General features: G+C 44.7%; 1 protein-coding gene across 1 annotated transcript; it reads left to right on the top strand.

Moving 5' to 3' along the window:
- The first annotated feature begins 228 nt into the window (after window positions 1-228).
- Window positions 229-8,300, top strand: LOC147321408 (uncharacterized). Its single transcript, XM_086305338.1, has 3 exons — window positions 229-437; window positions 5,886-7,155; window positions 7,513-8,300. The coding sequence occupies exon 2, from the start codon at window positions 6,012-6,014 to the stop codon at window positions 7,152-7,154; it is 1,143 nt and encodes a 380-aa protein (XP_086161464.1). The 5' UTR covers window positions 229-437; window positions 5,886-6,011; the 3' UTR covers window position 7,155; window positions 7,513-8,300.
- The last annotated feature ends 5,372 nt before the right edge of the window (window positions 8,301-13,672 follow it).

The following is a 13,672-nucleotide window of genomic DNA, read 5'->3' as shown; positions in this document are numbered from 1 at the left end:
TACAGCTTGTTGTGGTCCCCTGTGGCTTGACACGCCTTCCATCTGTTCTCCAGCATTTTCAATTACAGTCATAAAATATCTCCACATGTTGCTCCTCTTTCTCACTCTCTGCAGTCCAAATGCGTCTTCTGAGCGCATCTGAGTCACGTGACGGCACAGTAACAAATCCCAGCAGGGCAGGAAGAAGGGGGCGGAGCAAAGTGCGTCTGCCGCATAAGAAGAGGTGTTCACACAGACAGAGCTGCTTTTTCATCCACAGCGAGTAAAGAAGTGAATCTACAGGAGAGAAACAAACTAACGTACCGATCAAAAACCACTACCAACGTCTGGATAAATATCTGCATCGATCCGCCCACCCTTGTCTCCTGGATCGTAGCTGAGAGAAAGAGTTGCAGCTTCATCACGGACTTTCTCTCGGTTTGTGGGCTCATCTAAAGGTAAGCACCGAGCTAACTTCAACACTTGATTTACTAACCCTGCGCAAATTTGCAGAAATCCCCTGAACCCAACACCTACTAGAATTTCTGACTTTTTTATTTTCTGGTGAAAGTCCCGAGGTGTTAATCACCCCTGCTGAGATTTGTACAGGTCATATGCTCGATTCACATCCTGCTTTTGTTGTGCAAAGCACCCATTGTCTTTGAGGCCTGGCACATTTGCTTTTGCACACACATACAAACGCTGCAAATCTGTGTTTATTTGACAGTGTAAGACAAAAGCAGCAAAAATAAAAACTGTTCCAAGAGTACAGTCTTAAAGGCTCACTATACAAACAATCTGGAGACATAAATATGGACACGTGTATTGAAAAATATTGATATATATATATTAGGGCTGCCACGATTAGTCAACTAGTCTCGATTACGTCAACGACTAATTTAATAGTCCACACGTCGTTTGAAGCTGTGTGTGTGTATATGTATGTATGTATATCGATCTATATATCTATATATATATATATATATATATATATATATATATATATATATATATATATATATATATATATATATATATATATATATATATATATATATATATATATTATATATTGGCTGCCATGCTAATGGACAGAAACTGCCGCCTATGGTGATTTTTAAGCGAAAGACTTTGCCTAAAGAGAAGTTTCCAGCAGGAATCATCATTAAGGCAAATGAAAAGGGCTGGATGGATGAGGAAATGATGAAAGAGTGGCTGAGGGAGGTGTATGTAAGGAGACCAGGTGGTTTTTTCCACGCATCGCTCTTAATCTGTGACTCTATGCGTGCCCATCTCACAGCCGATGTGAAAGAACTAGTGAAACGAATGAACTGTGAGCTTGCTGTCATTCCGGGAGGCCTGACAAAGGAACTCCAACCGCTGGACATCGGTGTGAATCGCCCGTTCAAAGTAAGGCTGCGAGCGGCCTGGGAGCGATGGATGACCGATGGAGACCACAGTTTCACCAAGAGTGGAAGGCAGCGCCGGGCGAGTTATGCCACAATTTGCCAATGGATTGTAGATGCTTGGGCTAACATGTCTGCTGGCACTGTTGTTCGAGCTTTCGCAAAAGCCGACATCATTTCCGAGGAGCCGCACGGCACGGAAAGTGACTCTGACAGTAAAGAAAGTGAACCTGGCATGTTTGATGGAGATTTATGTCCGGTTGGTTAGCCACCACCATTTTGTCAGTCTGTATCTGGAAGTCCCACAGGATCTTAGCTCGGTCATTCTCCACCACCCTTGGGGGCATCTCCCATTTTGACCTCGGGACTTCCAGGTTATACTCGGCACAGATGTTCCTGTACACTATGCCGGCCACCTGGTTATGGCGTTCCATGTATGCCTTGCCTGCTAGCATCTTGCACCCTGCTGTTATGTGCTGGATTGTCTCTGGGGCATCTTTACAGTGGTGCCTGGTCTTGCCTGGTGTGATAGACCCCAGCCTCTATGGATCTTGTACTCAGAGCTTGTTCTTGTGCTGCCATGATTAGTGCCTCTGTGCTGTCTTTCAGTCCAGCTTTGTCCAGCCACTGGTAAGATTTCTGGATATCAGCCACCTCCTCTATCTGCTGGTGGTACATACCGTGCAGGGGCCTGTCCTTCCATGATGGTTCCTCTTCTCCCTCCTCTTTCTTGGGTTTCTGCTGCCTGAGGTATTCACTGAGCACTCGGTCAGTTGGGGCCATCTTTCCAATGTATTCTTGGATGTTCGTTGTCTCATCCTGGACTGTGGTGCTGACACTCACCAGTCCTCGGCCCCCTTCCTTCTGCTTAGCGTACAGCCTCAGGGTGCTGGACTTGGGGTGAAACCCTCCATGCATGGTAAGGAGCTTTCTTGTCTTTATGCCAGTGGCTTCTATCTCCTCCTTTGGCCAGCCTATTACCCCAGCAGGGTACCTGATCACGTGTTGATGGCCCGGATCTTGTTCTTACCATTCAGCTGACTCCTCAGGACTTGCCTGACCCTCTGCAGGTACTTGGTGGTTGCAGCTTTTCTAGCGGCCTCTTCATGGTTCCCATTCGCCTGCGGGATCCCCAGGTACTTGTAACTGTCCTCTGTGTCTGCAATGTTGCCTTCTGGTAGTTCAATCCCCTCAGTTCTGACTACCTTCCCTCTCTTTGTTACCATCCGACTACACTTCTCCAGTCCGAACGACATTCCAATGTCATTGCTGTATAGCCTGGTAGTGTGGATCAGTGAATCGATGTCTCGTTCACTCTTGGCATACAGCTTGATGTCATCCATGTACAGGAGGTGGCTGACAACTGCTCCGTTCCGTAGTCGGTATCCGTAGCCAGTCTTGTTAATGATCTCACTGAGGGGGTTCAGGCCTATGCAGAACAGCAGTGGGGACAGAGCATTTCCTTGATAGATCCCGCACTTGATGGTGACTTGTGCTATGGGCTTGGAGTTGGTGTTGTACGCCACATCCCCATTGAGTTCCTGATGAAGGCTCTTAGGGTCCCATTGATCTTGTACAATTCTAGGCATTCCAGTATGCAGCTGTGGGGCATTGAGTCATAGGCCTTCTTGTAATCAATCCAGGCAGTGCACAGGTTGGTCAGTCTGGTCTTGCAGTCTCGGCTGACTGTTCTGTCTACCAGTAGCTGGTGTTTTGCGCCTCTGGTATTTTTGCCAATTCCTTTCTGTGTCCCACTCATGTATTGACCCATGTGCCTGTTCATCTTAGCCGATATGATGCCTGACAGGAGCTTCCATGTAGTACTGAGGCAGGTTATTAGTCGGTAGTTGGAGGGGACCGGTCCCTTCTTGGGGTCCTTGGGGATCAGGACCATCCGACCTTCGGTTAGCCATTCCGGGTGTCTCTCGTTAACTAGCAGCTGGTTCATTTGTGCTGCCAGACGCTTGTGGAGTGCAGTCAGCTTCTTTAGCCAGTAGGCGTGAACCATGTCGGGCCCTGGTGCTGTCCAACTCTTCATACTGGAGACCCTTTCTTGGATATCTGCCACTGTGATGGTTACTGGACCCTGTTCAGGGAGGTCGCTGTGGTCTGCCCTCAGATCCACTAGCCACTGAGCATTGCCGTTATGGGTTGCGTCCTTCTCCCATATGCTCTTCCAGTATTGCTCCGTCTCCAGCCTTGGTGGTGCTGTTCTCTTATTATTGTTCCCTTGCCACTGAGAGTTCTGTGGAGAACAGCTGGTTTATTCTCCTGCCTTCTATCTCTCTGGTGTACCTCCTCAAGCGGCTGGCCAAGGCTGTGAGTCTTTGCTCGGCAGTTTCCAAGGCCTCAGGTATGGACAGCTGGCTGTATTTCTTATGCACCTTCTTTGTCGCAACTTTCTGCAACTCTGTTAGTTGGCTAACCTCCCTCCGTGCTACTTTGATCTTGCCCTCTAGCCTCCTTCTCCATGGAGGGTACTGCCCCTTGTGGCTGTTCAACTTGTAGCCAAGCATCTCACTGATCACTGCTGCCGTATTGTAGATCAGCTTGTTAGTGTCGGTAATCGTGGTTGTAGGTATTGTCCGTAGTGCTGCATTAACATCATCTAGCAGACCTTCTGAGGTTACTTCATGTAATCTTGGTAACCGGCTACGGGGGATCCAGGTTTCAAGCTCCTATTTTTCAGGTCAGTTCCTCTCGCACTCAACGATCCTTCTCCTATCGCACTTGGGGCTAATCTCGGGTGGGGGTGATGATATCTCCCCCCTGACCTGGCGTCCTGACTCCTCCTTGCCATAGCATGTGTGTTCTGTTGTACCTCATCAATCTCTAGCTGTGATATCAGTCCCTTCTTTCGAATGTTGGAACACTGAGCTACTAGTTGTTTCGCCTTCATTGTGGATGTTGGGTATCGAAGAATCCATAGGTCCGTCATCCTATTCATGTAGCCCCTTCCGCCGGGGTTACTTGCGTAGTAGCATTCCATCAACGCCCTGTTTTCGTCTCTTGCCCACCGATGCCTTCTTGTTCCAGTAGCCCACTTTTCGTCAGGGTGCCCTGGTTCCTCAACACCTGACGCGGACCTTGTTGATCCGGGCGACGTCCGAGCCGGCATGCCTTCATATTTATCTGTCTCACTCATGTCTGCGGTAGGCTCGCTTAGCATAGGGGATCTAGCCTTAGGACCCTTACTGGATACAGACGCCCCAGGCAGGAATGGAACGTGCGATCCTGGGTTCCAAAGGCGTGTAGTCCACTACGCTATACACACACACACACACACTCACTCACTCACTCACTCACTCACTCACTCACTCACTCACTCACACTTGGAATTAAGCACATTTATTTAAAATGAAAAGCATGTTGTATGCAACACATCACAGAATAAATAATTATGAGAAAAAAATGTAAACAGTGACAGTGCAACTCAAGTATTGTTTTCAGTTTATTGTAAACTCTGCCGCTTTGGACAACACAAGGGGCATTAATAAACATCTTTGCTATTTAGTGCACAATATTTGAATAAACTAACAACATCCACCGACATAGAACTGTGGCAGTCAGTGCAACTGAGGTAGGTATTAACATCAAGTCTAAGATGACTCACTTAATGGAGAGAAAAAGTGAGTGGCAGGTTTTTTTTTTTTTATAAGAAAAGTAGCTTTTCTGCATTATCAGCAGTCAGACTGTTTCTGTTTTCATCTATAATGTGTGACACTGAGCTAAAAAGACTTTCACTTTCCACACTGCTACATGGGGATGAGAGGTATTTACTTGTCTGTTTCTCTGTTTAGAAGTCTCACAAGCACAGTCACAGCTGGGATGACATCAGAGGCTAGTGCGTCGTAGCTGCTCACTTTTTTAGTTAGTTCCTCAAAGGGGGCGAGGATGGCAACAGTCGTCTCCGTAAGAGCCCATTGGTGAGCGGTGAGATAGTCAGGGAGTTCGTGCTCAGAAACGCCCAGAACTCGCTCTTGCTCAATGAGGGACTGGAGCATGTAATACGTGCTGTTCCAGCGCGTCTGTACGTCCTGCTGCAGTCTCTTTTTTTGGCTGGTTGACCTGTCCCTGAATGTCCTCGAGGCGGGAGTAGGCTAAGGCGGAATGTTTAAAATGCCCAACTATTTTCCGTTCCACTGCTATAGCATCAGCTATGCTCCTCTGTGCTAATAAGCGTGGGTAAATAAGCGTGGGTAAACTCTTTTACATCATGTGCTAATCTCACTGGGCAGGCGTACAGACACTTTGCAGGCCAAATGTCTCTCACCTTTGCCCTAGAAACAAGTCTAATATTTATCTGTGTCTGTACGTGTGTTTGCATTGACCCTCAAAAGACTGAATGCCAACTCTCATGAGCACATTTGCAATGTGTGTATGAAAAGAAGTATAACTACTTATTCAATAAAAGGTCACAAAATACCACTAATAAAAGGCCGGTTAGAATAATGAATTTCCCACAACTCACTGCCTCTGTTTGTATCTCTGTCACTGCAGGACCAACGTGGATCGAGAAGTCAACGCTCTCAGGAGCCCGACAAATTCGTTGAAGAAAGAAGTGGAAGAAAAAAATACAACTGTGACGAGTTTGGGAAAGATTTTACTGTGAAAGCTTCCCTAAAAATGCATCAGGTCATCCACACTGGAGAGAGACCGTTCAGCTGTGACGAGTGTGGAAAGTCTTTTACCCACTCTGGAAGCTTAAAAACACACCAACTCATCCACACTGGAGAGAGACTGTTCAGCTGTGACGAGTGTGGAAAGTCTTTTACCCACTCTCGAAACTTAAAAACACACCAACTGATCCACACTGGAGAGAGACCGTTCAGCTGTGACGAGTGTGGAAAGTCTTTTACCCACTCTCGAAACTTGAAAGCACACCAACTGATCCACACTGGAGAGAGACCGTTCAGCTGTGACGAGTGTGGAAAGTCTTTTACCCAATCTGGAAACTTGAAAGCACACCAACTGATCCACACTGGAGAGAGACCGTTCAGCTGTGACGAGTGTGGAAAGTCTTTTACCCGCTCTGGAAGCTTAAAAACACACCAACTCATCCACACTGGAGAGAGACTGTTCAGCTGTGAGCAGTGTGGAAAGTCTTTTACCCACGCTGGAAGCTTAAAAACACACCAACTGATCCACACTGGAGAGAGACCGTTCAGCTGTGACGAGTGTGGAAAGTCTTTTACCCACTCTGGAAGCTTAAAAATACACCAACTCATCCACACTGGAGAGAGACCGTTCAGCTGTGATGAGTGTGGAAAGTCTTTTACCCACTCTGGAAACTTAAAAACACACCAACTCATCCACACTGGAGAGAGACCGTTCAGCTGTGACGAGTGTGGAAAGTCTTTTACCCACTCTGGAAGCTTAAAAACACACCAACTCATCCACAGTGGAGTTAAAGCGTACAGCTGTGATCAGTGTGGCAGAGCTTTTACTCGCAGTAGCAGCTTACAGAGCCATCTAGTTACCCACTCTGGAATTAAGGCATACAGCTGTGACATTTGTGGAAAAACCTTCAGCCAGATAGGGAGGCGAAATACACACCTACGCATTCACACCAGACATGATGTGTACTGCTGTGAGCAGTGTGGCAAACAGTTTGCTACAAACACAGAGTTACGATGTCACATGTTTACCCACTCTGAGGAGAGACCTTATAAATGTGACCTGTGTGAGAAGACTTTTAAATCTCCACGTTACCTGAAAGCACACCAACAGATCCACACTAGAAAGACTCTACAAGTGCAGCTACTGTGAGGTATGTATTTTTGTTTTTATGTTGTCAGCCCGACTGTTTGAAACAACTCTGCTCATCAAATTGTGTTAGCATGTTAGCATGTTAGCATGGAAAGGCAGCTCTGAATGATTATTCAGACTCTGATCACAGGTTTTTAGGGATAGTGTTTGAGAATTGTATTACTGTTATTGTAGCATTAAACTATTAATTTAATGTTTTTACTCTTATGGTTTTTATAGCACATTAAATTGAGCTGAGTGTGACAATGTAAACAGTAAAATGTAATTGGACTTTGGCAGAGATGCTCTTTATCTCAGGCGACGTTCAGGATAAAAATGTTGACGGACTGACTTACACTGTCTTTGTGTCTTTGTTTAGAAGCAGAGCAACACAGATGGATCAAGTTCTCAACCCTGTCATCGCTGCGGGAAAGACTTTTGTTGTGACCTTTGTGGAAAAACTTGAAGTCATTGAAGGACTCTGAAAATATATCAACGTAGACACACTGGAGACGAAATGAACTACTGTAAAGAAAGCACTTCAAAGCACTTCAAACAATATGAAGTCATTCACAGTGGCGTTAAAAAGCATGTCTGCGATCAGTGTGGGTCATCCTTCATCAGTGCACGTCAGCTTGAAAAGCATAAACGAGTCCACACATGAGAGAAACCATACAAGTGCAGACACTGTGACAAAACCTTTTCCCAATCATGTGATCATACTAAGCATGAACGCAGACACATGAAAGAGAACTTCATCTGTGAAAGAGTTTGAGTAATCTCAGTTCATACTCCACTCACAAACGATTCCATGTTACAAATAAACTGTTACGTCTTGATTCCTGCTTTTACGTTAATCTTGTAAACAGTACATTTGCATAACGACTGAAACCGGCCCAATGAGTGAACAATGGGCTGTGAGGTCAGTTTCTTCATCATTAATATGCAAATTCTTATGGCCATTGATCAACAACCACTGATCAATGGCCATGAGTACCATTCACAGAGTAAAAATTTGCATAATGATTATGAAGGAACTGTTTTACTGTTACCAATGTTCAAAAACGTTTACTAAATTAACTCCTCTGTGCAAACATCAGCGTGATGCAGGACTGAAATCACTCCCATCTCTGGATCAAAGTGAATCTGCAGAGACAGAAAGATCCTCTTCTGGTTTCAGGGTCAGACTTAAACCCTTGAGATCAGGCTCCACAGAGTTCAGGTGGAGTCTTCTGTAAAGATCTGATGAGGCACCTATGAATGAAAATGTGCCTCTCGTTACATTTTAAGCTTTCTAAACTGTTCTACTGTAGTGTTTGTGTTGAGTGGTTAGCTTTGTTCCAGCAGTTTGATTAAGAAATCTGTTTCCTGTTAAATTTTTATTGAATGCATTGATCCAGGTGTTCTGCAGTTTTTTTTTCAGCTTGTTTGTGTAATGAAATCCTGCAACAGTTAAACCAAAATTTTACATGTTAAATAAAGAAATGGTTTACTGACAAAGAGTTTGAGCCGTGATGTCATTTCCTGTATATCAGAGCAACACCTGAAGTGACAAGTGTTTAAAGTCAGTCAAATTTTGTGTCAGCATGACCTTGTGAAAACTGCTTGGCGATGCTTCACTATGTTATCTGCTCACTGTTGGGGCGTAGAAGGACGAAACTCCCAGGGTGACCAGTGCCAGGAGCTTCCTGATGCAGAGAGTTGAGTGTGGGGGATATAAAGGAGAAGCTGAGGCATCCCAAGGTTAAAGCTGGGATAACTGAACTTTAATGTTTGATGTGTGTTTTGGTTCTCCTGCGTACAGTAATTAATAGCTTGAACACAGCAGAGCTTGATATAAAGACCTTACAACTGAATTGAATTAAATTGGTTATTTAGTAGGTCTAAAGGGATAAACTGCGTCCTCACATCTGCTTCATGAATATGAAGGGTTGTAGTGGGAGAAGGTGGTGTGAAGTCCTCATAGGTGTGAAGTGAGAAGGGGGCTCCTGTGGGTGAAGTCTTTGATAGCGTCGATGGCTCTGTTGTGGGGGGAGTGGGGAAGGTGGGAGGATGAGTGACCAAAGTGTCTCTATTGAGGTGTGAAAGCTGCTCGATGTCTCATCAAACCGGCAGTAAAGGTCATTGAGGGTGTTGGCCAACAGCAAGTCGTCAGTGGAGTGGGGCTGTGTGCTTCCTGAAGTGAAAATCTGGCATTTAAAGATGAATGGGGAAAACTCGCTCACAGCTGACTAATGAACATTTGCATGCATGCTTAAGAACTGCATTGACCACATTTCACCCAAGGTTTAAAATTCTGCCTGCAAATGTCAGAGGTCTGTGTCCATATTTTCTCCAGCATACGGGGGATTCCCATCATAATGAGTCTTTTGGTAAGAGGTGATAAAGAACCTAATCAAAATTTCCATCCAAATTCCCTCCATCTTTGTGAGCTAGTGCATTTCAATTGTTGTTTATGTTATGCACACTCCTCCCTCCTTCTCCCATCTTATTTGTAAAAAATGTATACAAACAGGAAATGTGTTTTTTGTTGACGTCACCACTATATGCCTTTTTGAGCATTGCTATCAAATCTACATTAGTGTCCGACACCACTCTAATTGTCCTCTTTATATAGTGTCTTATTAACAAGTATCGGCATAAATCCTGTCTTTCCAGATTGTATTTTTGTTTCAATGTATCAACACTAATTAAATTTCCATCTTTAATCAAGCTATCAAATGTAGGCAATCCTTTAGCAGACAAACTTTTGAGACATGAGTCCAATTTTTGGGGGGTAATGTCTGAGACATAAGCATACCATTTAAATAATACCAAGTCTTGTTCTAGTTTGAATCCAAATATATATATTGTTAATTAAATGTTAAATAAAAAATATAAAAAGTTGCATTTCCTGCGAAAATGCAGTGTAGTGGAATCTGATGAAAACGGCAGGAAAATCTCCCTTTTAACAGGAAAGCAGAACTCTCAAATAACCAGGAAGGGGCGGCCATCTGTCACAACTGGTTGGGGTGAGAGAAGGAAGACAGGAGAAAAGACAGACAGAGATTAATAACAAGTATGATTCAATGCAGAGAGGTCTATTAACAGTGTTGGGAAGGTTACTTTTAAAATGTATTCCACTACAGATTACAGAACTTTGTTGTCTGGGTCAAGTTTGCTAGCCAGAGACAGAGAGAGGCGTTGAAAGGCTCCAACGGAGCTTATTGTTTGGGAGGAAAACACGAACACAGCGTACAGTCGAGTCTTAATAGCGTACTTACAACTGGGCTTTTGGCTGCAGTGATTATTATTGTATTTACATGCTTCCAGCTCGCGTTTCTGCTCTATGACAACTTGTACTTTTCTCCTTTTTCTCCCTCCTCGCTCACAGACACATCACGGGTATGGCAGTCCATTCTCCCTGCAGCACGGACTGCACTGCCCATGAGGCTGCATTCTCTAGAGCTATGCTTGTAACACTCTCTTATTGCCTTCATATTATTTTTAAAAATATTTCTTCACTTCATATGAGATGCGAGATTGAGACACAGGCATTGTATTTTTTCACAGCCCGGTTAAAGGCTTTGGCTGAATTTACACTTCACACATTTTAATATCAAACTTAGTGTTTGTGTACACCTTGGTCATTATAACCTGACACTGATCAGGGCTGCTCTGACGATCACACTCACATCCATGTAATCATTTAACTGGGCTGATCTGGAGTTACTGCACAATGCTGAATGTGTCCTTACAGTACAGGGAATAACTCTCTCTGTGTTCCTGTAGAGAAACTCTGGGTTTGTGTGCTGACGAGCATCACTCACAGTAAGATACAAAGACTCACTCATACATTTCCACACGTGTGACAAATTCAAAAAGCTGCTGAAACCTTTAGAACATCATAAACTACACATTGTTGTCCTCTTTTAGGATGGAAAAGCTTTCAGATTTATTTAGTCTTAAAAGGTAAACCTTGTTTTGCATTTAGGAGAATGTTTGAATAAGTCACACACACGGGAATTACAAAGTCTGAGGCACACCATTAACCTCAAATTTCACTAAACCTAACACTGAAACAATCTTCTGTATGTTGATGTGTGAATGTTATTGCAGTGTCAACTCCTCACGCTGAGTGTTCAGAGGCGAGTCCTCTCATTGTTCCTCAGTAACACAGTTTTCATCAAACAGAGCAGAAATGAACAGACATGAGCGTCTCTTTTCTCGGCTCTGTGTGCACAGCGAGGGACTTCTCTCTGCTGAATTTGTGACAAAGTGTTAGTGTGTTTAGTTTTTCAGTTGGGTTTTATTTCAATCATAACAACAGTCTCCTTCAAGTGCTTTACATGGTAAGGTAGACCCTACAACAGGGATCCCCAATCCCCTGACTCTGGTCCAAATCTGGACCCCAAGAAGGTTTTGTCTGGACAGCCAAACATTTTTTCATTTAGTTTGTAGTTGGAGATTTTACTTTCACTTCAAATTCAAATTCAAATTCAAATTTTATTTGTCACGTACACAGTCATACACAGTACGATATGTAGTGAAATGCTTGGACAACTGCTCGTGACCTAAAGAGAAAAAAGGAAAAGGCTATGAATAAGATAGGAAATAAATATGAAAAATTAAAAAGGGTAAATTTAACTAGGAAGGAATAAAATATAAATTAAGGTTAAAAATGAAATAACTGTACAACACAAATTAGAATGAAGGGTAAATTTAACTGGGAAGAATAAGATAAAGATAAATATATAAATTAAAGTTGAAAATAAAATAACTGTACAACAAAATACACAATACACAATATAGAACTATATAAGAATGTATGAAGAAATCTAAATATAAATAAATATATACACAATAACAGCAGCTGTACAAGTATTAACCGGAAATGAAGAATACAGTGACCAGTGTTGTGCAAAACCAAAGTCCAGAATGTCCAGTGTGTGTAAGAACCATATGTGTGGGTCAGTACTGTGTGGTGGTGTGATTGAGAGACCGTATCGCCTGCGGGAAGAAGCTCCTCCTCAGTCTCTCTGTGTTGGTCTTCAGGGAGCGGAATCGCTTTCCTGACCTCAACAGAGAGAACAGTCTGTTGTTGGGATGGCTGAGGTCCTTCACCATCTTCCTGGCCTTGGTCCAGCACCGCCTGCTGTAGATTGAGTGCAGGTCAGGGAGCTCGGAGCGGATGGTGCGCTCAGCTGACCGCACAACCCTCTGTAGAGCTCGTCTGTCCTGCATGGTGCTGTTCCCGAACCAGGTTAAGATGTTTCCCGCCAGGATGCTCTCTATGGTGCACGAGTAAAAGTTCCTGAGCACCTTGGAGGGCAGTTGGAAGTCCCTCAAGCGTCTGAGGTGGTAGAGACGCTGACGGGCCTTTTTCACCACGGTGTTGATGTGGCAGGACCATGACAGGTCCTGCGTGATGTGAACTCCGAGGTATTTGAAGCTGTCCACTCTCTCCACTGGGCACTCGTTGATGACGGGGGTCTGGTAGTTCCTCTCCTGCTTAGTGCTGAAGTCCACTATCAGCTCCTTTGTCTTACTGACGTTTAGAAGGAGGTTGTTCCTCTGGCACCAGTTCTCCAGATTCCTAATCTCCTTCAGGTAGGCCGTCTCGTTGTTATCAGAGATCAGGCCCACCACGACGGTGTCGTCAGCAAACTTGATGATGGTGGTGGAGCTGGTAGTGGCCACACAGTCATATGTGTACAAAGAGTACAGCAGGGGGCTCAGAACACACCCCTGGGGGGCTCCAGTGCTGAGAGTGGTGGAGGCTGAGACATGTCCGCCCATCCTTACTGCCTGTGGTCTGCCAGTTAGGAAGTTGGAGATCCACTGACACATAGATGAGCTGAGTCCCAGATGCTCCAGCTTGGTGGTGAGTGTGGAGGGAATTATGGTGTTAAATGCAGAGCTGTAGTCTATGAAGAGCATTTTAACATAATTCCCCCTTCTAGTGTCCAAGTGAGTGAGTGATGTGTGGAGGAGATGAGAGATGGCATCGTCTGTGGAACGATTTGGACGGTAAGCAAACTGTAGTGGGTCCAGTGTGTCTGGTAGTGAAGAAATGATGAAGTCTCTGACCAGGCGTTCAAAGCACTTCATCACTACTGAGGTGAGGGCTACAGGGCGATAGTCATTGAGAGAAGCAGGGTGGGGTTTCTTCGGGACAGGAACAATGATGGACTCTTTGAAGCATGTGGGGATCACCGACTGAGATAAAGAGATGTTGAATATCTCAGTGAACACAGGAGCTAGCTGGTATGCGCAGTCTCTTAGGATACGACCTGGGATGCCGTCTGGTCCTGCTGCTTTCCTGGTGTTCACTCTCTTGAAGGCTCTCCTTACTTCATGCTCGGAGATGACGAGCACGTTTCCGGTGCTGGCAGTATCTTCCTGTCTGCAGCCGTTAGCGCCGCTAACACTAGCATTGTTGGAGACCTTAGCTGCAGCCTCGAAGCGAGCATAGAAAGTGTTCAGCTCGTCTGCCAGAGTCACGGCCGCGTTCGTCATACCGGTTGTTGGTGCTTTATAGTCCGTTATTGTCCTTAGTC

Source organism: Aulonocara sp. 'chitande type north' Nkhata Bay, linkage group LG9 (assembly GCF_057382095.1).
Source record: "Aulonocara sp. 'chitande type north' Nkhata Bay isolate Kocher_YH1m ecotype deep benthic linkage group LG9, A_spYH_male_GT1.1, whole genome shotgun sequence".
NCBI lineage: Eukaryota > Metazoa > Chordata > Actinopteri > Cichliformes > Cichlidae > Aulonocara > Aulonocara sp. 'chitande type north' Nkhata Bay.
This window is presented reverse-complemented; position numbering and strand designations above follow the sequence as displayed.

Coding starts and splice junctions, on each gene's coding strand:
- LOC147321408 (XM_086305338.1), top strand. CDS start 6,012: ATGCATCAGGTCATCCACACTGGAGAGAGACCGTTCAGCTGTGACGAG.